The sequence below is a fragment of the Anastrepha obliqua genome, chromosome 4, assembly GCF_027943255.1.
Source record: "Anastrepha obliqua isolate idAnaObli1 chromosome 4, idAnaObli1_1.0, whole genome shotgun sequence".
NCBI lineage: Eukaryota > Metazoa > Arthropoda > Insecta > Diptera > Tephritidae > Anastrepha > Anastrepha obliqua.
The window spans coordinates 84170587-84195318 of record NC_072895.1 but is presented as its reverse complement, the minus strand read 5'-3'; the positions used below and the strand labels follow the sequence as shown (position 1 = coordinate 84195318).

The following is a 24732-nucleotide window of genomic DNA, read 5'->3' as shown; positions in this document are numbered from 1 at the left end:
ACTTACTTAGCTGCCAAATATATGCTAATGCAGTTAAATTAATTTTGTTTTCTGTTTTTGTTTTTGTATACACGTGCTATTTTAATAAATCCTAGACTTTGTTTTAAATTTAATACACACAAATGCCAATCCGCAGCTTTCGCCTATGATTCTCAATCGAAGTATTTGTAAAAGCTAATGAAGTTCTCGGTGAATGAGAGAGAAATGAGAACCTTATCAAAATTTGGACACGCTAGCGGCTGGCGCTAATTTCTACACAGCAACTGGCAATTAGAGACTTGTTTTGGCTAACATTTTTTAATAAGGTATGTACGTAAGGATTTCGTAATGATTTTTTAGTATTCGTTTGTATAGTGTTTTCGTGTAGGAATCAATAACAGTTTGTTCCTTTAGTTTTTTGTTCAGTTAGCTACGTTTGTAATGATGTGTTTTTGTGTGAAAACGGGTGTTTTTTTAACAGCTTGAGAACTTAAAATGATATTATAAAACTGAAATATTGTTGGAATGATTTTTTTTTATAATTTTATAATCTGGTAGATATTTCATGGTATTCATTTTTTCAATATGATATCTGGCATATGTCCCCCGCGGCTACGAGTTACATCGTCCATTCGTTCAGTTCAACTTTGACTACTTTTTCCAATAAATCTAGCCATATGGCGTTAATGTGTCGTGATTATTGCGATAAATCGATTGTTAAGCGCGCTACGAGGGGTGGTCAAAAAATAAGGTGAATTTTGAAATTTCGCGGGCTACGTACATTCGACTTTCGATTATTATTTTTTTTTTATGTTGGCAATCTTATCTCGAAAATATCTTCATGATTTTCGCAATATCGCATGTTTAGTTTGTTTGTGAGAGTCATAAATAAGAGAAGGGTTTTGCGTGTTCGGCGATTTTCTTGTATCGAAAAAATGGATCAAAGAAGTTGCATCAAATTTTGAGTACAAAATGGAATTAAGTGCTCAAAAACACTTGAAATGTTGACAGCCATACGGTGAGAGCACTCTGAGTAAAAAAAATGTTTACAAAAGGTACGAGCTGTTCACAGAAGTTCGAGAAGATGTGAATGACGACGCTCGCTCTGGACGCCCCAGCACATCAACAACCGATGAAAATGTTGAGAAAGTGAAGAAAATTCTTATGGAGAATCGTCGAATCACAATTAAAGAAGTTGCTTAGATGTCGGCATATCGGTTGGCTCATACCATGCAATCTTTTCGGGAATTTTGGGCATGAAGCGTGTGGCAGCGAAGTTCGTTTCGAAATTGCTGACTTTTGACCAAGAACAACGTCACATGAGCATCACTCAGGAATTGTTGAATGGCGTCAACGATGGCCCAGATTTGCTTAAAATGGTGACGAATCATGGGTATATGGTTATGAACTCGAAACCAAAGCCCAATCGTCCCAATGGAAGAGTCCAGGAGAGCCAAGACCAAAAAAAAAAGCGCGCCAAGTTCGATCGAATGCCAAGGTTTTGCTCAGTGTTTTCTTCGATTACTATGGGGTAGTGCATTAGGAGTTCTTACCACAAGGTCGTACGGTAAATAAGGAGTATTATATTACCTTGAAGTTATGCGCCGTTTGTGTGAAGAAATACGAAAAAACGACCGGAATTGTGAAAAAAATGCATGGCTTTTACATCATCATAATCCACCTGGTCACTTATCTTTGCTTGTGAGAGATTATTTGGCCAAAAATAACTCCGTTATCATGCCTCAGCCACCGTATTCACCAAATTTGACGCCCTATTTCTATTTCCACTATTTCCTGTTCCCAAAATTGAGACAATTGAGATAAAAACCGAATCCCTGAGAGAGCTCAAGGACATACCAAAAAGTGCCTATCAGAACTAATTCGAGGATTGGAAACAACGCTGGCACAAGTATGTCTAAGGGGCACTACTTTGAGGGAGATAAAATAGAAATTGATGAATAAATACATATTTTTTTGAGAAAAATGAAAATTCACCTTATTTTTTGAACACACCTCGTATGTGGCAAGTTGCACCGTCATGTTTAGTTCATGAAACAAAAGTTCGTTCGCCATTCACCGTAACAGCAGCCCCTTCCTCATTTCAAAAGAAATAAGAACTGAGGATGCCGTTCCCACGAGAGTCTGCTTTAAGTAACCGGAACGACCTGGATTTATATCCGACCAAGCAATGTCACTTCCGCACCATCCTCATATATGTATGGGGGATGATTACGTTTGGAAGCGTTGTTCTGGCGTTAAACGATTTATGATGATTTGGCAAACTGCATGAACAGAAATGACAACACAGATTGCCATTCTCAGCTGATATCGATAGTTCTCATACAGTTTGCTATAGTTATCGATACAGATAGTTCTCATGTAGCGAAAAAAACACCCGATATTAATAAAATAAATGAAATAAATGTTTTTTAATGTTTTTAAAATACAAATAAAAACACATTTGATTGAATTTATAGTCAAACGCGTACAAAAAATTAAAAACTACTATACTATAATACAAATAAAAGATCACAATATTTCACGATATTTTAGCGCTATTAATTAAAAATTCGCTGGTAATTAAGTAAACTGGATAAAATTACAAGTAGAAAGACTTAAAATGGAGTGTACATTTGTATAAATTAATACAATAAAAAGGAAACCTAAGAATGAACATAAAAATAAAAAAACAAATGAAAGTAAACGAAATAAAATAATTAAATTTAATACTAAAATGTTAATATAGGCGTTTCACGATGATCCAGCAGATCTGCAAAGTAATAAAAAATTATTAGGTAACTTTTCTTTTTAGAAATATTAATGTATATGTAAGACGTCTACCTTTAGCAATGCTCCACCAGGGCAGTGTCACATAGGTAAGGAATGCATTGAGCGGCGTGGACTGTTGGCGTCGATTTTCCTTCCAAAAGTGAAATGTTTGAGTGAAGCCACGACTTGCCCAGAGCGGATTGTATGCACCATCGTCCAGTTCTAAAATTAAATAAATAATTTTTGCTTGTTTTTATAAAAATTCTAGATTTGCAGAAATTGTACAGGTACATCTACGTTCAAAATAATTCAATTCAAAATAATAGCAGCGCGACGAATTACCAAGTTTTAACTGTACTGTTTTTATGTACAGTAGAATCCGTTTATTATGACTCCGCTTATATTGACCAACCGCCTACCATGACGTAACTACACTACGAACTTTTGTTTTCATATAAAATTCTTTATAAAAAAAGTCGGTTATAATGACTTCCCTTATAGTGACATGACGCTTATTATGACCCATTTTTAATAAAGTGTCCGGTTATAATGACCGACATAGTACTTTACATTGCAAAGTACATATCATGTTTACACCTTCGGTAATGTTGGTTGATTCCCGACGACGTTCGGCACGTGACTCGTTCTTGTTTTGAATCTCTTATTTTTGTTTGTCGTTTGTGTTTAGAGGAGAAAGGTGCAATAATATGCAGATTAGAAAAGGAATTTGGCGTTGGTCATTCGACAATCTCAATGATTTTTAAAAACAAGAACCGCAATCGTTCAATTCAAATGTTTTGAAGCATGAAGAGGCTTCGAAAATCGCGACAGAAAAATGTTGATGAAGCATTAATTCAGTGGTTTAAAACAACGAAACAAAAGAATACCTATCAGCGGCCCTATGCTACAAGAAAAGACAATCAGTCGTTTTTAAGTACGAGCAATGGACATTGTGGCGGGAAAAATTGTCGGCGAATCTTCGTCTGTTGATCAAAGTTCAACAACAAACTGGTTAACAGCTGTGTGGCCGAATCTACGAGGACAGTTTTCTGATGATGAGATATTTAATGCTGATGAAACTGGACTGTTTTACAAATTAATGCCGGACAAATCATTAAAATTTAAAGGTGAGAATTGTAGTGGAGGTAAATTATCGAAAGCTAGAATAACTGTCATGGTAGCAGCTAATACGAGTATGAGTGGCACAAAAAAATAGAAATTGCTCATTATTGCAAAGTCACAAAATCCCAGATGGTTTAAAGGGGTCAAATCATTACCTGTCGATTATGCTAACAATCGTAAAGCTTGGTTGACATCAGAACTTTTTGAAAAATGGCTTCGAGATTGGGATCGTGATCTGGTGAAGAATTGATAATTGCCCGGCACATCCAAATGTTACTGATTTAAAGTCTACAACTCTTGCTTTCCTTCTGCCGAATACAACATCAGTACTACAACCAATGGATGAGGGAATAATACGAGCACTCAAAACGAATTTTAGAAAAAAATTTACAAATCAGAAAAAAACATATACAAATTTAACAAACAAAAAAAACTAAATAAAAATTGAACAGAATTTCCAGAAAAATTTTGAGTATGCAGTTTAGAGTTAACAAACTAACTGCAAGTTCCAAGTGGCTCAAAATTTTCATTGATTTCTGACAATTTTTTTTCGCTGAGGTGCCAAGTATTTTCTTCACTATAAAATACCTACGAGCATGGACTTTAAATGGAAGACAATTCTCAATATGCCCAAAAACAGAAAAAAATTGTACAGCATTATTTAGCTACTTCAATTTTACACTTAATTATACTGAAATTCAATGGACTATTAAACTGGAACTGCATATCTCGAAGTTTTATAATAAATCTAATTAAAAAGTTTAAAATTTTGAGGACAATTTTAAAAATTGCTTACGTTTAATATTTAAATTTTTAGAATTTTTGTGAATTTTGTACAACATTTAGAACTTTGAGTACATGCTTTCCGAGTACTTATACACTTGAATAAAAATATTTATAAAAATAAATACTTTTAAAAAATATATACAAATTAAATTAAAAAAATTTGAAATTTGGTAATTAATTATTGTGCCTATTATTTTGACCACGGGTGTATACATATATCATATGTTGTGTAAGCGAGCCGTAAGTGTAAAAACTTATTTCTAATTTACTAAAATTTTTGAAATGCCACTGTGCAGAAAATGTAAATGCAAAGTGATTGAAATTTAAGGAGTTATATACCTTGTGAGCCCGAAAAAAAGGACGATAAATACTCCCACAGAGGGCTAATTAAGAATTAAGAAATTTAATTTAAATTAGAATCCTGCTTGCGAAAAGAACTTTAGTATGAAGCTTAAGTCCGTGAAATGTATCGTGCCGTTCTTTATTAGGCGGTCACCCAACAGTCTTTCACGCGTCATGCATGACATTACTCAGGGAGGTACATACGGTATGTGCTCTGCTGATTTAACACCCACAAATTCCCAGGTTACTCAGGTGATGGTAGTGCAACCTACAATGTCCTGTCAGAATTCCCTTGATAAGTTTTAGGTTATTTGTGGATAACTCCAAGCACTTCTTTAATAATTTTCGGTTGAAAGCGCGAAAAAGTGCTCTAGAGTGCTTTAAACTTGGCAGATTTTTCCAGTATAATTCTCTATAAGCATCTTTCTCTTCTTTTATTTTGGTGAATAGTGTCCGCTTGCATATACCACATAAAGCTTCTAGATCTATAAGGAGCGTTAATGCTTTTTTTTTGGGAGTTTGTCAGCAATATCATTTCTTTCATTGCCAACCCAGAGGATAACAAGTTAATTTGTCATGCCAAATATGATCAGTGCCAGTTTAACTGCAATGCTTTTTAAACAGAGTTTAATACTGGGAAATTGTGGGTTTAGCTGGAAAGCAGATTTAGACTTATACATAATAATTTGCTCTAAGGCACCTCATCAGTATTTAAGAGGTTACCAGGGAAGATATGACGTATTTCATTTCACCTTTTCTCCGTCAGATACTAACCCATCCGTGCACCAGATTGTTGGTTTGTCTGTAGGTCGTTAAGTTCCGTTCTGAATATTTATATAAAGCTAAACTGTAGGTGCATGGTATAGTTTGGTACTGGAAGGCTTAATACGTTTCCAAAAATAATTTGTTGAAAAGTCTGAAAACTAGGAAAAGTAAATCTTTGAAGTGTTGAGGTATGCGTACATCTTTTTACAAGTATTTTTTTTTTAGTTACTTAAATATGTGAAATATGAGGGCCGCCGTAGCCGAATGAGTGGGACTTGACTACCATTCGGGAGTATGTAGGTTCGAATATTCGAATAATGAAAAAAAAAATATTTTCCGTTTCAGCTTGAAACTGGAGGTCCCTCCATTTGTGGAACAACATCAGGGCGCACACCACAAATAGGAGGAAGAGCTGAATTATTTTACTTTCGTCGGGCATGGATGAATATTCAGTTTATTTCGCTCCTTGTTATCAAGTGAATATATCATGAAGGATTTTTTTTTTAATTATTAATTCGAAAGAACATTTATTTAGTCATTTAATTTTGAAAAATTAAGAGCCGAGCTGAAAAGAATAATTCAAACTCTGATGAATGCATTGTTTTTGCTTACTTAAAAAGTTTAGTTCCTACAATACGAGGGTTGCTATTTATATTTCTGGCTTTGGGCCCTTCTAGTGTTGTCAGACGTCATCTGACGTTTCCATCGGAGAGTTTCTACATATATATTTTGCTACACACGCGCCCAGAACGTTTTGATGTGTGAACTAGTGGTGTTTGCAGTGGCTTTAGAATTCAATCTTGGTAAAAGAAAATGAAATTAAACCGTTAACATTTTCGTGTAATTATTTTTCACAATTTTTGACGTGGATTAATAAGACAAGAATGCCTGGATGAACTAAAATCATTATACGGCGAGCAAACTCAATTCTTTAGCACCTGTCCGCTTACCGAACAATTTCGGAAAGGTCTCCCAAATTCAGTTATTGAGCGCGATCGTCATGTCAAATACCGTCAGATTACGCCATCGTTGGGCATTAGTATGACGAGCAAGCGTATTTTCCGACCCTTGTAGACGTGTAGCTGGGTCAAATGTGAAGAGTGGGAGCAGCAGGGCCTCAAGTTAGACCCTTGTAAACAACACTTCTAATATCAAATAATAGTGAGAAAATCACAAAATACCAAGTAAATTAAATCCGAATTATGAGATTCCACAGACTCAACCTAGGGTGACGGGTCTCTGAAAAAGACTTCAGACCGCTGAGATTTGAGTGATACTTAAAATCTATAAATTAATTGAGTTGTGTATAGCAATTCACTTAAGAAAAATTTGTTAATGCATAGAAAATAAACAAAGAAATAAATGATGCCGATGTGCTGTTAGTGCCACACAGAAGTATCACGAGCGCTTTTCTATATAAAAAGTACATGCAACACACCTTTCAGCGATTTGCGTGGCAAATCACACCAATAATAAATATTCGTGCCGTCAGGCGTCCTTCGCTTCGGCACCAAGCTCATAGCGCGGTGATAGAAAGCGTGCTGTGCGGCGTTACGCTTTGCGCGTGGCAACGTTGCATTGGAATGGCCGTTTTCGCTGCCACTAGCAGCTCCACCGCCGCCGCCACCATCACTTACACTGCCGTTTTCGACACTGCTCGCAGCCGACATCGCGGGTGGCGGAGAAATCGGCGAACGTTGTGCGCTCGATGTAGGTGGCGGCGATATCATGTGGCAGTTGCCATTACAGTCGCTGACTGGCACGGATTCGCTTTGCGCTTCAATTTGAAGTGCTGTGATTCTGGTTGTTTTGGTTGTGGTTGTCGCTGTCGTCGACGCACTATTGTCTCGCTTATTATCATAAGATTCAGCAGCAACTGCATTGGGCGCTTCTTGGTTCGTCTGCTGCTGCTGCTGCTGCAATGGATGGCATTCTGATTTTACAGGTACACGTACACACTTTTCGAAATTGTATAGATTGCTTTTGCTGTTGCTCATGCTGCAGGTGACAGTATTACTGTCATCAGTACTGGTAGTGACCAGCTCGGCTGTATTTGGTGGCGTGTGCTGCTCTACAACGGGCAGTTCCTCACGGCCGCGCACATTTATCATCAGCTTTGTATCGCTTTCGCTTAGTATGGCCATTTTGGCTTCTGTCGGTTCTATCGAAGTGCCATTCAATGAAGTCGCATCATCGGCAATTTCATATTCTTCGGCTTTTAGTGATGTAGTTTCTTGATCTTCTACTCTGTTGTTATTACTATTACTTTCCTTGGGCGACTTAGAGTCCTTTGTGTCCTTCGGGGTATTATTGTTTTTGGTTTTTGTTAAAGCGGCTGTGCTTGTTTTGGACCTGATACGTTTGGGTGAAACCTTGGCGAGTAAATTCGTAGCTTTGCTTTTATCCTTATCCTTCTCTTTAGTTTTAGCCTTGTTCTTATCCTTATCCTTCTCCTTCTTGTCGGCTGGACTAGCTGTGCGTTTTGCTTTGCGATCAGCTGCACTAAGTGAGGCGCTACGTACTACACCTTTCCTCTCTCCGCTTCCACTGGCAGTCAACCGCAGACTTCCTCTCTTGCTCACAATCAGCTCGCTTTCCACACTAAGTATGGTTCTATGCTTTGGCTTGGACTTTTTGTCGGGCATGTTGTTGAGACAAGCTGGTGTCTCATTGGCTGAATCATCGCACGTCGGGCAATATACCTCAGACATTTCAGGAGTGCCCTTATCGCTCGAGGAACCAACCCAACGTCTGCACTTTTTGCCACCGAAGCAGTTGCTGCAGCCCGTAGTGCTCGTGTTTGAGGTTGGAGAGGTGATCGTCGCCGCAGTGGCTTCCACAGCTTCAGCGACGGGCCCACTATCCTCTATAACATTGGTGATTTGCTGCTGAGCGCTGAGTTCCACTTCATTTTCAGGTGAAATCGGAAGCTTAACGACAGCCGCGTTAGCTGCTTCACAGTTCGGATTAAGATGAAGTTTTGCCTCGGATGCCGAGAAAGCAGGACGTAGATCTACAATGAAATATAGATCGTTGGCATCGTTTTAAATAAGGTAAAATCATAAGAAACGTCTATAGAGTGGAAATAATATAAAATAAGTATTATAATAGAAATTTAATGAAAAATTAGTGTAAAAGAATAAAAAGCAGAAATAAAAGCGATGAAAATTTTATTAAAATTATATTTTGATAATGAAAAGCGATTATGCATAGAAAATGAGAATCGGGTGGGAAGAATAGAGGCGCTGTTGCTGAGTGTAGGAGAGTAAAAGTGAAAAAAGAACACTACTCGGAGGGAAAGAAAGTACGCGGAAGGGAGGAGAGTAAGAGAAGGGAAGTCGTTATTATTTATAGGTATATTGGCAGATGACAATAACCAGGTGAAATTAATAAAAATTAAATAATGCTGTAATGTGTCGGCTTCGGAATAACGAAGTGACTATGTATAGTTTTATGAAGACGCGAAGCTCGAGAGCTTTAATCTCAGCCAGCGTAAGCTATGTATCCTAGGTTCACTTTTAATGCAAAGGAATGAGAAGGAATTTGGGTAAGTTGCCGTGGAAGAAGCTTACCGAAGCTTCTGTCACAATTACGTCCCTATAATTTCTGTAGCGAACAATAGAGATATCCAAACCAAGCTCTATGATTGCTTTAGTGGTAATAGAAGGGATTCAGCGCAAAACAAATCAAAGGATTAACGAGTGTGACATAAATTGCTAATGAGCCTAACAAAGCTTCCAACAATTCTTTTTAAACTCCAAAACTAACCAAAAATGTTGAAAAAATATAAGATCAAAGGTGAATAGTTAAACCGAGCTTCGACTTACAAATAAATATAAATAAATACATTGTTGTTGTTTTTGTAGTAAGACTAGTGGGCTAGTCAATTAATAATTGACTAAAGGAAAAGGTGCTTGTGTGATAGTTGGTCGACGGTATAGTCACGTCGGGTTCAGGCGTTAAAGAAAATATTGTTAGGCCCTAGTAAATGCTTTGTACTAATGGGTGAAGGAAGAGGTTCAAATTCTAACAAGTTTTTGCTCTGGATCCGTGAGTGACGAAATGGCAAATGTAGCCGACTAGCGAATTGATGACTTTGTTGCGCATCTGGTGTCGAAGGCAACCCTTATTTATTTTCAGGTTGATTTATTCTATCATCGACTTGTATGTATGTCTAGCTCTGGCACAGAGCTTCGTACATGTCATAAATCAGATGAAAAAGCGATAGTGCTAAATGAGGAAAGAGTTTGTTATTGAACACAAGCCATTAGTGTCACTGTCGAATGCAATTTCGATCTGTTTGCATATGAGATCAAGGAAGCTAACGCCCTTTATTTGATGGCAGAGCTCTAAAATTTAGAATTTAGGCAAAATGAAGAAGAGGATGCCAGCGGGACACCATAAGTTTTGACCACTCAGATAAACCACCGATTCAGTAGTGGTGTCTTTTAGTAAAGCAGTGCGACTGATTTTAGCGATAGCTTTGTATAAGTATAGCGCGCCAGACATTGCCGGAGCAACGGCTGTTATAACCATTGGTTGGTCCGTCCTCCCGACAGTCGCTTCTGCGGAATGACCCGTTGTTTTTGTTGTTTTAGCAGCATAAATCTTCTCCATACATATACGGGGAATGCTGTTGAAGTGACAGTCCTTGGCCAGATATAAAACCGGTTCGTTCCGGTTACCGGTTCGTAGCGGTGCTTAGATTTTTTAGCGCGGGCTGACCAATGACTTCGGAGGCTTTCGTCTTGCCGATTACCACCTGAAGCAATCGGTGCAATGATTTTGACAGTTTTTGCAGTATCTTGGTTGCTCGGCCCTTAACTCTATCTAACGAAGGTGCACCCATAAATTACTGGATCAAATCAGTAGTGCATCGCTTTGGGTCTGACGAAGTGCAATCATTGATTGTGATTTATAATATATGATGAACTTATATCAAAATTGTAAGGAATTTACCATGGATCAGGGATTATTCATTTTTTAATTGACAAGTCTTAAATGCTTAATGCTTTTGTAACATCATTAAATATTCCCCAATAAATATGTGGCAAATGCTGCTGAAGTGAAGGTAGGTAGGTAGGTAGGTCTGGTGGTCTAAAACCGGCCACCATATCAATGGGGTTTGACTTTGGGGCCCAGACTTCAAGCGGGAATTAAGGGGGAGCAATCTCAACCCAATGGCTGCCGTAGCCGAATGGGTTGGTGCGTGACTACCATTCGGAATTCAGAGATAATGTAAATACGGCGAAAGACTAAAATGAAGAAAAAGTTTTTTCTAATAGCAGTCGCCCCTCGGCAGACAATGGTAAATCTCGGCGTGTATTTCTCACATACAAAATATCTGCCGTTCGGTGTCGGCTTAAAACTGTAGGAAATAGAAGGAGAAGCTCGCCCAAACACCCAAAAAGGGTGTACGCGCCAATTATATATATAATCTCAACCCAATCTACGTGGTCACTGAAGACTATGTGCTTTGAACGCTTTGTGAGACCTGCCATGTTTGAACGGGGCGGAGGAAGCTATGAACCCTTCTGAAAGACATTTTTGCAAGATTTCACTCCGCATACTTAGGTAACAGAGACTCAAAGCCTCAGTCGTTGTTCGCGTTTAGCGATTAAGAAAGCCGCTCCTTATGTGGAAAACAGACGTTGACCAGAGAGCCGCTCAATAGGGTCAGACGCTTTTGGTTTTTTGTTTGTTTTGTGGACACTTATTTTATTAAAGGTGGCGTCTGTTCGCCTGTGACACAGAAACCTGCCTGTTTTGGTCCGCGAGTGGTATTTTATTTCCCACCTACCCTGCAATCTGCCGAGCGTTCCTCTAGCGGACACCTAGGGACGCGACCGATGGGAGATATGCAACTCCACACAGCGCCGGCCACTATATCAGTACGCCGTAAGTTATTACTGTGTAAAGGCAATGAACAAGGTAATGCTGAAGTGAAAGTTATTGACCTGAAATAAATAGGTGTCGTTCCGGCGGTGTAGAACAGACTGTCGTACTGCTCTCATTTTTTCTGTTTACTTTGATCCTTATAGTCGAATCCTTTGTACAGTGATTTCCCCTATCGATCTTTAATCAGTCTCATTTGGTAAAACTAGTGCCTCTTTTAGATACCAAGCTCCCAGAGACATAAGTGTACACTCTTTGAAAAAATAATATTAACGACTCATACCTGATTATTAATTGAAATCTGAACTCAAAACGATCCTATTCATAATGCAGGATTTTTCTTTTTCTAATGTACTTCTTGCATGAATCTACATCGTATTGAGTTACAATCGTAAAAAGTGTTTGACAGTATATTTTCTACAATATGTTGCATAAAGATTTTTTTCAACTAAAAATAGGGAACTGCACACATCGGAGGAACTACAAATTCAACAGATAAACTAAAATCATAAAAAATTTACAATATGCATTTAGGTTTTGAAATAGAGTCAAATGATGTAATGAGCTTTGTAAAATTTGTACAAATGAAATAAATGTGTGTATTCCAAGTCCTGCTTTCTCGGCCACCTCGAGCCATTTGATGTGAAACACTTTCTTTTTTTTTGCTTTCTTTTTTCTTTTCTGTTTGTTTGTTTGATTAGCAGTTTTAATGCTAACCCATTGTAGAAAAGATTTGTTTTGTGATAATTTATTTTTATTTTGTTGGATCAAATGAAAAGTGGAAATAAATAGTTTGTTTTAGAATAGCAACACGTTACAATAACAAGAGAAGGATGGGAAGGATATGAAAGTAAAGCAAGCGAGAAGTTGAAAATGTATAATAATTATATAAAATATAACGGTAATAATATACGAGTAATTAAAGTAACAATTAAAAAAAAAGTGTTTATAAGTAGATAAGCCAAAGTGGTTTATTTAGTGGAAGGCCGATACCCATACTGCTATAGAAAAAGTTGATACTTTCATGCATTTGACAGTATTTTTATTTTTTCTCTAAATAGTTTAATACTCGTATGTATGTATCTTTATTTAAGGGTAGACAGTAGGCAGATATGACACTTTATTTACGATACTTAATAAAAATAAACAACCTACATTTAAAACGTTAAGTACTGCATACTTTCAAGTCGGATGCTGTTGATGCTTGTGATTTCGGAAGAAACCAAGTACTTGAGACTAACTATGGATAGGAAATTGACTTGGAAAGTCATTCATCTTAGAAAGAGTTAGGAAAGCGAGCCTAGCTGTTTATGCCTGTAAGAAAGCTTTAGGTAAGACCTGGGGAATTGAACCTAAGGTTGATCATTGGTTTTATACTGCTGTTGTTGTCAGACCCATTATTCTATATGGGAATGTTGTCTGGTGGTGTGCTATGCAGAAAAAGACCTATTCTAATTTATTGAGTAAGGTGCAGAGATCAGCGGAATTAGCAATATGTGGCGTTATGAAAACTACGCCATGCATGGCTTTGGACATCATCTGCAAGTACTCAGCGGCCTGTTCCGCTTTAAGGCTCAGAGCGAGCTCACAATGGAACACTCTCACACATGGACTTTCAATCATCTTAGAATCCTTTACGGATTTACCCAGTGATTCCCTTCTAGACTGGAATGGCTTGAAGAAGATCCATCATCAAACACACCCGTTAAGATCTACACGGACGGATAATACCGGTGTGGGATGAGGGTTGTAATAATAAATGTTAATAAACGCTATTCATATTAAATTATCGCCAATCTCGAAATGAGATGGCTAAACAGTATCGTATTATTTTATGTTGGGTTCCAGGTTCAACTTGTAAACTTCTTGTTATGGACGCACTAATCAAATCTGTAAATCAAAGATGGATTAGTGCCAATACCTATGAAATTGCTAGGCAAACATGGCCAAGGCTAAATCTACGTCTATCCAAGAATATTATAAAATTGAGTCAACTTCAGATTAGGACCTTAGTCGGGGCTCTCACAGGACATTGTCTCATAGGAAATCACGCAAGGAGATTAGGCGTTTACATGCATGATTTATGCCGGATCTGTAGGAATGAGGAGGAGTCGGAAACAATTAAACACGTTTTTGGAAACATGCCCGACTTTAGCCAGAAGCAGGAATCAATATTTAAGATCCTACTTCTTAATGAATATGGATGATCTATACACCTTAGGTATCAACAGCCTTTAACGCTTTGTCCAAAGCTCAGGATGGTTCAATCTGGAAAAGGAAATGTAGCCCAGCCCTGCGGCTCATAACGGACCAATTTCGTGGCATCGCTGTCCCTATGTGCGATGCAGCTGCCAAACCTAACCTAACCTAAGAACAGCCTAAAACTGTTACTCCAACACAAAAGTTCGATATTGTTTTCAGATGTTAAAACATCAAACAATTACAATAACAACTTCTCTAGCTGATAGACGACATGGGTTATGTTATCCGAATGGATATAGTACAAACGCTTCGGCTCTGAAAGTATTCGATGCTTTAACAGTTGGTGGTAGCAGGGGAAGAAGAAGGCCTCCTATGCGGTGGAGAGATCAGGTGGAGAATGACTTAGTTTCACTTCGTGTTTCCTATTGGCGCCGGTTAGCACGAGAAAGAAACGACTGGCGCGCTTTGTTAAACTCGACCAAAATAACTTAAGCGATTATCACACTAATCAAGAAGAAGAATGCGAAGCCTTTAAACCAATTACATTGTCGAACATCATTTCTGGGCATGCAATGTTGCATATTTTTATTTTCTATGGACTTGCAGATTCTTTGCGTAAAGATTTGGCAAATAATTTTTTAGAAGATTTTAACATTCTAGCGACATTCTATTTTATTCGGACTCTAAGAAAGGGCCAAAACGACCCTTTCTTGAGAGAACTAATGGTTCAAAAATTTCTCGTAAAATATTACTATATGCACCTTACCTTATCGAAAAATTTCTCTTCGATATGTATTTTAACTCTTTTACTCTAAAAACCATTTGGCAAAATATTGCTAAATTTGAGCAAAGAAATTTGACCAATGATTTTGAGGTTTTACTATATGGGTCTGGGTCTTTGATACAGAATTGGAATCATTCCGCCATCAGACCATGACCCTCAAATTGTTACTTAGAAAAACTGTGAGATGGCTACTGCGCGTCGAGCACTCTGGAAAACGGTAACTCCTAACTTAATTCAGAGATCTGGTACATGGAAGGATTAAAGCTTAACGCGGAGAAAACTGTGGCTATTGTACTTGGACCAAATTTCGAAAAGTTATTATCTATGGAGAAAATGCCTTTGAATAGGCCATTCCTCGAAATTCATTTCCTCTCTCCTGCAGTCATTAGCCTTACGAACTGTCTACTCATGAGAGAAAAGACGCCAACGAACAGGCGTGACGCCTAGTAAAATGCGAAATTAAATTGGTGTTTCTGCGAAGATAAAAAGTTTAATTACCACCCTGAAGGATAGAAATGACCAGTACAAAGATATGCTACTTCTTATCAAAAAGATTATCAGACTTCTTTATGCAGACAGAGAATAAACTTTTATCGGTAACGCCTCAGTACGCAGAAGTAGAGTCGGATGTTCTGCGAATGTGCTTCTTTTGCTGGGAAAAGACTTTGTCACTTAGCTGAAGTCATCCTTAATATCTTCAACGTATGGAAGGTTAGGTTAGGTTAGGTTATTGCGGCCGCCGCCCAATATGAGGTGCAGAGAGGTACACTCGTGCCACCCCTTTTTGGGGCAATGCTGCTCAAGCGGCAGTTCTTTGTTTTTTAATCCAGTTCGTTCCAGTAACCTAGAATTGGATGTCGAGTGGAGCTGTGATATTACCAACGAGCTTATTTTAACTCTTCGTTGGGCACTCGGACCTGGTTGGACTTTTTCGACTTTGGACGTGACCAGGTAGCTTTATAAAACTTTATTTTCTATCGATTTATGGATATAACCTTTTAAAAAGGATCCTCGAAAAGGGTGAAAAAAGGCCAGACCCGGATGACCAACCGAAGGTTTTAAAAAAGGTGTCCAACGGAGGGTTAAGAAGCGCTGCAGACTTTGAATGCCTTTTGATTTCAAGTCTGCTAGGCGTTCAAAGAAATACTTATTAAGATAGAGATGTTGCTTCCCAAGAACGGGAAAGTGATAGAGTAGTGCTCGTGGCTATCCACCTCATCCTCATCATTGCAGCTGCGAGTAAAGTCATTGGTTGTTGCAGTTGTAGCAGTATACCCAGTCCCCATACATATTCGAGGAATGCTGCTGAAGTGACAGCCCTTAGCAGGATATAAATCTGGGTCATTGCGGTTACGTAGAACCGACTGTCGGATCTTTTGCACTGCCATGAGTTTCCAAAATGCAGAGGTCAAGAGATATTTTTTATCGAATTTAGACCAGTCTTGTCCGATTCCCTTGTCCAACTGCTATTTACCCGTTCAATGAAAGCCGAGGTGAGCTGGAATTTGTTCGCAAAAACTTGTAACTCAAAAGCCTGGGAAGTTCTTAAATTCATCAAAAGTTTTCATATGTGTGTAGGAAGGTCAAGTACCACGTTAGAAGCTCTAGTGTACATACTATGGTCCTGGTTTAACAGGAAATAAAATATTTTTAATTGATATTTTTTGTTGTAGTAGCAACATAAAAACTTCCAGGCTCAAGCTAGTGCACAATTATACATGCGCAACATGTTAGCACGAGAGGAACTCTGGAACACTAGTCTGCCACTGCTCTGGATTTAGCAAAAAACGAATAAACTACTTAGGTTCTGCATTATTTTCAACCTTAGAAAGTGTGGCGCATTAAAAAAATAGCAGCCTACTTAAAAAATCTAAACTATGTTTGAAAGACAAAATATAAAGTTTTTAAACTCTCCATACAAACACTTGGTATCACTATAGACCAATATCTGGTCTAAGTGCAATCTACAGGATCAACCAAGTCCAACCTAACCTAACCTAACCTAAGAGAAAACCTTCCCTATACAAAGACCTCCTCCCTAGATTGGGTATGGTTCGGATTCATTTTGTAGCAATAACCGGACCGTCGTGCATACCCGCCAATTTGATTGAGTGCTGCTATCGGTCCATCTCTAAGTGAATGAAAAAATTATAGTCCAGTCGCTGCGTAAGCGCATTGCGATAAAGCTGGCGTTACTCATACGCAGAGGTGCGTCTTTCTATTGCAAGTGGGCGAGCAACATGGGAATTTTCAAAGTGTGATTAGCAAGATTAAAATGTTAAAAGATTTATAAATAGTTTAGGCATGCGGAGCAAAATTGTGTGGTGAAAGTGTCGTGATATAGCAGCGGATGAGAATGATAAATGTGCTCAATGATAAGTGTATAGAGTGAAAATGCGAAATTACAAAAAAACTAACTATTAAAATTTCATGTGAAATTTACATATGAATTAATTGTCACGCCTACTTTAATGAATTTTTTAACTTATGTAAAATAAGCGCTTCAAAAAAGTTATAGGTAGACAAATATTTAAATGAATACACACCGTTTTTATGTACTAATAACAAACATAAAAACTATTTGTGAAAGTCGAGTAGTAGCAGACGAATATAACAAAGCGGAATGTATAATATAATGTGCATTTACCATCACGCAAATCGCCAGCTTCAATTTCCGACACCTCATTTGCCAACGAATCGAGCCCTTCGTTTTCAGAGCGCGCCTTGGCGCCCGCCGTGCCACCGACCGCATCGGGCGCGCCTTTCGTACGCCAAGCGTACCGTGAGAAATTATTTAAATTAGCGCTGGGATCACTTAGACGACGCTGATGACGATATGTGCAATAGTCGTCATTTTCCTCCTCCCACTCGTCCCACATGTCTGTGGCACAAAAGCTGTAACAAGTGAAATTAAATATGAGTATATGAATTATTTTATATTATTTATTGTACGACTAAAGGTGAATATGAAATGTGAAAGTATGTTTGCTTGTATGCAGTTTATAGACTCCAATATCTGGTTGTAATGAATTTTTAATGAATTGTGGGCACGTCTGGTAAGGCTTACGAGTTTGTTTGGGCTCGCTAGTTAGCGATGTGGTCGAGATATTTATTTAAAAATCGTATTTATGAGCCCATTTAGTTTATATTTAGTATATATATAAATAATCTGACTTCGAGGTGCCATGAAAAATCGTATTTATGGTCAAATTTGGTTAATAAAGAGTGGGCCATATAGCGTTTGCTTTTTGAACCACCTATTTTTTTGAGAATGGTAACACAAATGACATGTCAAATGTGTTCATAATTTACTTAAAGGTTTGACATTTACGAAATGGGACGCTATACGCTTGAACAAAATTGGGAAATATTGAAAACCTATTTCCAAAGTGGTGAGTCTTCTTCTTCTTTTCTGATTTTCACATCGGTGACTACGTCAATAAGCAAAATTGTCGGATTTGGGGCTCAGAAAATCCACACGTTACTGTAGAGAAGCAAATGCATCCACCACGAGTCACTGTTTGGTTCGGTTTTTAGCCTGGCGGCAGCATCGGGCCATTTTTTTTTCGAAAATGAGCGAGGAGCCGCGGTTGCAGTAAATGGCGAGCATTACCGTGACATGCTCAACGAGTTGTTTCCAAAAATTGAAGAGGATGACATGGACGACATTTGGTTTCAACAGGGCGGTGCAACTTGTCACACTACCAAAATTATACTCGAACTTTTGGCTACCGTTTTTGAAAACCGAATAATCAGCCGAAATTCCGATATCAATTGGCCGTCTCGGAGCTGTGATTTAAGCCCGTTGGATTATTTTTTGTGGGGAGCCGTTAAGGACAAATGCTATGCGAACCATCCAGAGACGATTGATGCTTTAAAACACGAAATCAAAGTTGCCATTCATGAAATTGGAGCCCAAACAATGGAAAATGTGCTTAAAAATTGGGTTGATCGAATGGCCTACTGTAAAGCCAGTCGTGGCAGTCATTTGAACGATATTATTATTCATTCATAAATGACAATGTTCAATCTTCAAAATAAAAAAAAAAAGTTTGAAAAAATATTGATTATTCAAAAAGCAAATTTTACATGGTCCACCCTATAGTTGGAACCTACATTACCTACCTAAGGGGAAATAATTTTAGAGATATTACGATAAATCTCGGTTTTGCCAGTTTGGGCCATATATATTCAGGAATATTTTAATTAATTATGAAGGGTGATCCGATCAGGAGGTAGTGGTCAAACTAATTACATAATTTTTTTTCAGTATTCATTGACATTTCATCACGGAAAGACTTATGCCTCAACAACGTTTACAAGTCGCACAATTCTATTACGAAAATCGACGCTCTGTAAAAAGTGTTCATCGTGCGCTCAGGCCAACTTATGTTGTAGAGCGATGTGCAGATTTTCCCCTCGATCCAATCTTGCCTATTTGGAAAGATTGCCCTAGCACGACCCTCAACCTCTAGTTTGCGGATAGATGATCTGGGGGAGTACTGGGACAAGTTTTACACCCTCCCCAGTTTAGTTACATTACAACCCTTCCGAAGAGCTTCCCCCCAACCATACGTTAAAATTGGCAAAACCACTGCGTTGTACATCCACAGCACGACCTGTGGCTTGAGTCCCCATTTTTAACCAAACATAGATTTGCAGGAGTAGAAGACTGTACTGGCCTTTTTTACCCGATTTTCAATGTGTAGCTTCCAAAGGAGTTTGGAGTGAAGTATCACTCCAAGAACGTGGGAAGTCGAAAGGGTGGAGGTTTATATTTTCTGGTAAATAGCACCAGCTCCGTTTTGTCAGAGTTGAATCGGAGGCCGCAAGTGGTAGCCCTGCGACTGAGTACAGCCTTTCTAAAATCTCAGCCATGACTGAGGGAAACAGAAGTGGATGCGCGAAGTATTTATTTTTAATTTTTGCTACTTATTGTTTTTGTAGCATTTATGACTTTTAAAAAATTTGTTTAATTAGGTAATATTTAGTGCAGGAATCATCATGGAGAGAATTGACGAAGTATTAAAAAATTTAATACTCCTACATGCACACACACGTACCCTGGTTCACTGGTTGGTGTTTCTACGCCTGAACCCTTTGGCTTTGTAACAGCCATTTCAGCATGGCCCTTGCCCTGTGGACCTTTCATACGCACAAATTCACAACGCGTTTGAACACCCGCGCCGCTACTAAATAGACCGAAGGACATCCGTTGTGCTACTTTTGAGCTGAGACTGGATTGCTGTTAAAGAATAAAATATACAAACTGAATAAAATATTGAGAAATATATTTTTTAAAGCTTCGTGCTTACCCTTGCATCATAAACTTTTTTGAGCGCATCATAGCGTATTGAGCCCAGGAAAATTACACCCTGCACCGAACCGTCTTTATCGTTGGCCACCAATTCCACACATACCATTTCACCGTCCCTCACTAATATATCGCTAAATACCTGGATTTTGCATATATTTATATAAATAATAAATTCAAGCATCTATATTTATTATATAATTGTTTACCTCATCGAAATTATCGACCATAAAGCAAATATGCGGGTATGTTATCTCCTCGCCTTCGCCCTTCGTGTCCATTTTCCGTCGACTTGGACTTGCGTAGACGCGTTGTGAGTGACGTCTCAACACTTGCAATTCCTTTGGCGATGTGCGCGTACAAATAGCTAACGTTAGTGTGTAATCGAATTGGTGTATGACCATATTTAGATATACAGTCTCCTCCCAATCGACGTCCGGATCACCAATTGGAAGCTTTCGAGAGTCCTTACGAAAGACATCAACTTCTGTCTGTAACATAAAGGCGCTATTGAGTATAAATACTTACAAAGGTGTGGAATTATAGTATAGTGCGTGTAACATTCATGAGTAAGCGAAGAATTTTTTCACGGTCAGAATGCAGAATGTAAGGTGATGCAGGCCAACACATCACTTTAGCAGAGCATTGCTGGCAATGATTTCATGCATCAGGTGATAAATCGAAACATTACAATGGCATTCGCAAATATGCTACCAGATATCAGCGATCTCAACTGAAAGTAGCAATGTGTTGGCGCATTACTACACATGCATATGTACATACATATATACAATGCCGTTTTTTGTGAGTTGAGAATACTACAACTCAGTACCCATTGCTTGCTTTGGAGTGAATGTTTTTCTTATAATAATTTCATGCCCCGAACCTAAATCTGGTATGTTCTGACGTATGAATGTATGTATGTACACGCATATATGTTACATATGGCTCACCTCATATTTTGGCATATGTCGGGAAGAACTTTTCACGTGTTTTTTCCGAACGAAGAAAAGTAAATCATCTGAATCGATGCTGTGTACCGGCTCGGTTTGAAAAAGGAAATGCCGTACAAACAAATCAGTCCAATACGTTGTGCCTTGGAGCACCACGAATCCGTTATCTGTTGAAAAATACCAATGGTTGGTTAGTAAGTACTATATATCGAATATGGATGCAAATAGGTGTAGGTGTGTGACACGATATTAAAAATTGTATGCCATTTACTACTCATTTAACCATCAGTTTATAGAATCAAGCCAAAACTGCTATTCGGATAGCGACGGGATGCCTCCTGATGTCCCTACTACAACACCTCTATAACGAGGCACAGGTACTCCCTGTGAAGGAGCACAATAAAGTGCTCAGCAAGCAGTTTCTAGGACGCTATCGCAGTTTTCACCCATGCAGACACCTGCTTGAAAATGATCCGCCTCCCAGGCATGTCAGGATACACCTCTTCAATTACACCGACGACATCCTGGACGAACCAAATCGACAACTACTGGACCGGAGAGTGTTTACAGACTATAAACGGCATTCATCGGGAGACAATTACCACCCTCTTAAGCTCCCGACCCTCGAATGTCGTTATCGGAGTCCAACCACCACCCAGAGCAGATGAAGATCCCCAGCTACTTCGAGGGATCCTCGTAACCTTTGCACAACTACGTTCTGGATATTGTAGCAGGTTCAATTCCTGCCTATCCAGAATTGAACCCGGCATACTAAACATATATGTCTAGAATGTGAAGGTAACCCGCACGAAACTAACCACCTTTTTACATGCTCCATCAAACCCACTCATCTAATACATCTCTCTCTCTTTGGACCCAACCTGTCGAAACAGAAAGTTTCCTATGCCTATCATTAGCTGAGATGACCGGTGATCTACATAACACTAACAGGGTTTAGTATACTGCTACAACAACAGCCGCTAGCCTGATTCGAACGAAGGTAGGGCAGACGCACAGAAAGTGGTCCGCCGTCTCATCCTCCTCTTCACATGCTGGGCAGAGTGCAACTGCCGGAGATGCTTACCTTTTTCATGTGCTTCGCCCATAAAAAGTGGTCCGTCATCAGTTAAACCAGCTGCCTACAATCTCTTCTGCCTAATGATAGGAGGATCTGTGACGAACATGACAGGGAATATCAGTTTTACCCATCTGCAGCCTCTCTCAGACTGCCACAAGCTCACTTGTGGGTTGTAGTAACCAGTTTGCTAACCGTGCCTTTGATGACTAGAGAGGGGAGTAGCAGAACAGGCTCTGAGGCCAACTTCTCTAAAGAGTCAGCGGTCTCGTTACCCACGTGGCCCGGGACCCATGTTAGCATCAGGATATTTGTCTACCGTCGTAGTTCAGTCTGGATTTACAGGACGCAACTACCCTTAAACTAACACTCTACAAGGCTCTCATCATGCCCGTCCTAACGTATGGCGCAGAAGCTTGGACGATGACAATATCCGATGAAGCGACGCTTGGAGTGTTTGAGAGAAAGACTTTACGTAAGATTTATGGGCCTTTGCACGTTGGCAACAGCGAATATCGCAGGCAATCCTTGGCCGGATATAAATTCGGGTCGTTTTGGTAACGTAGAACCGACTGCCGTGGAACCGCCGCAATCGAATGGCTTGGTGCGTGACTACCATTCGGAATTCACAGAGAGAACGTAGGTTCGAATATCGGTGAAACACCAAAATTAAGAAAAACCTTTTTCTAATAGCGGTCGCCCCTCGGCAGGTAATGGCAAAGCTCCTCATAAAAATATTGTCGTTCGGAGTCAGCTTGAAACTGTAGGTCCCTCTATTTGTGGAACAACATCAAGACGCACACCACAAATAGGAGGAGGAGCTCGGCCAAATACCCAAAAAGGGTGTACGCGCCAATTACATATATAGTGGCGAACAAATAAATATAAATAAATTATTTCTTATTACTTCACATATTCTGTGAATGAACTCTACAGCATTCACATCAATATTTTTGAAAAAGTTTACTTGTATTCGCATATGTTATAATAATCAAACAATCGGTTATCATTACTATTTAAATATTGTTTTTAATTCGATGAAAGGTTGACCTCCCATGAACATGTATGTGGGGGGATCTCATCACCAATTTCATCGTTTGAAGAAACTAGAAAAATTAGGCCTCAAAATTGCATAAAAATCAGCCTAAGCGAAAGCAATAAAAAAGTAATATTTATTTTTATCGATGAATTTTATATGCAGGTTAATAATATATAAATTAACATACATACATACCAACAACACGAAATCAAAAGCGGAAACTATAGAACAATTGTAAATAATAATATTATGAATCAGCCGCACAAAAGGAAATAAAAAAGCCGGTTATACGCAACTTCCAATGATTGATGGGGGAAAACACCCTAAACGTCCTAGTTGACGATGAATTTCTAAATATATCAAAATGTGCACACACATGCATATGAATATGGGTAGACAAATTTTATATAATGATAAATATGCATAGATGTAATGCACATAAGTATGTATGTGTGCATGCACGCATGTGTTCTTCCTTTTTCGGGTAGGCACAATACCGAGCAGCAACGGAGCAATTGCGCGACGTGGGCACAGGATAAAGAAATATTTGATAAATCGATAAAGCACAAATGTACATAATTTTCAATGTCTATTGAGTTTATTATAAAATATCTTTTATAAGCGTATCCAAGACATTTTTATATTTAATATTTACTGCAAATCTTTTAAATTTTAAGGTTACGCACTAAGTCTTACCGTCCTTGAGCAATTGTCGCATTTCCTTGGTACGCTGGAAATTGATATCCTCTAGCAGTTGTTGCAATGGAGTCTGTGGTTTTAATAAAATGCCTGCAGCGCTGGCCAATGACATACTGCCTCGAGTTTTTAATCAAAATTTTACCCGGATTATAGCTTAAATATTGTGATGAAATTAAGTGGGGATTCTTTCAATTCTTCTACGTAGTTTTTCTTTGGCTTTTATAATTTCACATATAAAATTGGCGTAAATTCTTTATAAAATACATTTTAACAAATCGCGTTTTCAATTGATCAAATAGAAATATAAGAAATGCTTCAGAATTTGCAAATTTTTGAGAAGTGAAAAAGTTTCTAAAAAAAAGCAGGCAAAAATCGAAAGTCTGTCTCCGTTTAACTAAACCGAACTGTCTGCTACTTTTGCTGCCACAAACGTTTTGCGTCTACTTTTAATCTCACGAACGCGACCCAGCACCGAGTAAGTCAACTAATCGTCGAAAACACACGCACGCACGTATGTTTGTTCATGGTTAGTCACCACCATTGCCCTGCCTCCAGCGTTGCACAACCAAAGCGAACTCGTAGCAGCTGTGTTTTGAAATGTTTTTGTTCGAGAAGCTGGAACTGCATTGAATGAATCTTTTGTGCTCTTTGAGTATTGGCTGGTTTTTTGTTAGTCCTTCATTGCACGCTAATAATATACCAATTCATAATCGAGTTGCTTTCATTTTCTTAGCTTTCTACTGCGCAAATCCAAAACAATTAAACGAAAACAAAATAAGTATCCAATAAAACTCAGCCAAGCGAAACAAAAGTTGTTTTGTAAACAAAGAAGTCATTAAACGCAGCTGATTATGACAGCAGCATCAGGGTTGCCGAGATCAGCTTAAATTAGTGGGAACGGTGCTATGACAACTGAGACTTGCGACATCTGCGTACCAATAGTAAATGAGAATCTTAAAAGTAAAAAAAGAAAAACAAAAAAATTAAATAATATCGAGGATTTTCGGT

General features: G+C 38.5%; 1 protein-coding gene across 3 annotated transcripts; it reads right to left on the bottom strand.

Annotated features, from left to right (window-relative positions):
• Positions 1-1359: 1359 nt before the first annotated feature.
• On the bottom strand, positions 1360-24522 carry LOC129244054 (uncharacterized protein KIAA0930 homolog). Of its 3 annotated transcripts, XM_054881664.1 has the most exons (9): positions 23722-24522; positions 20912-21078; positions 20168-20449; positions 19960-20100; positions 19708-19889; positions 17292-17539; positions 7202-8776; positions 2821-2970; positions 1360-2749 (listed from the first exon to the last, which is right to left on the bottom strand). In XM_054881664.1, the coding sequence occupies exons 1-9, from the start codon at positions 23834-23836 to the stop codon at positions 2709-2711; spliced, it is 2901 nt and encodes a 966-aa protein (XP_054737639.1). In that variant the 5' UTR covers positions 23837-24522; the 3' UTR covers positions 1360-2708. The 3 variants fall into 3 exon arrangements, with proteins under 3 accessions (XP_054737639.1, XP_054737640.1, XP_054737638.1); XM_054881665.1 differs by lacking the exon at positions 7202-8776; XM_054881663.1 differs by lacking the exon at positions 1360-2749 and having other exon boundaries at positions 2771-2970.
• Between the last annotated feature and the right edge of the window lie 210 nt (positions 24523-24732).

Excerpts from the sequence above, each read along its gene's own strand:
- LOC129244054 (XM_054881663.1), bottom strand. The coding sequence starts at position 23,836 with ATGTCATTGGCCAGCGCTGCAGGCATTTTATTAAAACCACAGACTCCA. Across the intron at positions 21,079-23,721 it reads GCGACAATTGCTCAAGGACG|ATAACGGATTCGTGGTGCTC; the intron begins GTAAGACTTAGT and ends ATTTTTCAACAG. Across the intron at positions 8,777-17,291 it reads AGCTGGCGATTTGCGTGATG|ATCTACGTCCTGCTTTCTCG; the intron begins GTAAATGCACAT and ends ATTTCATTGTAG.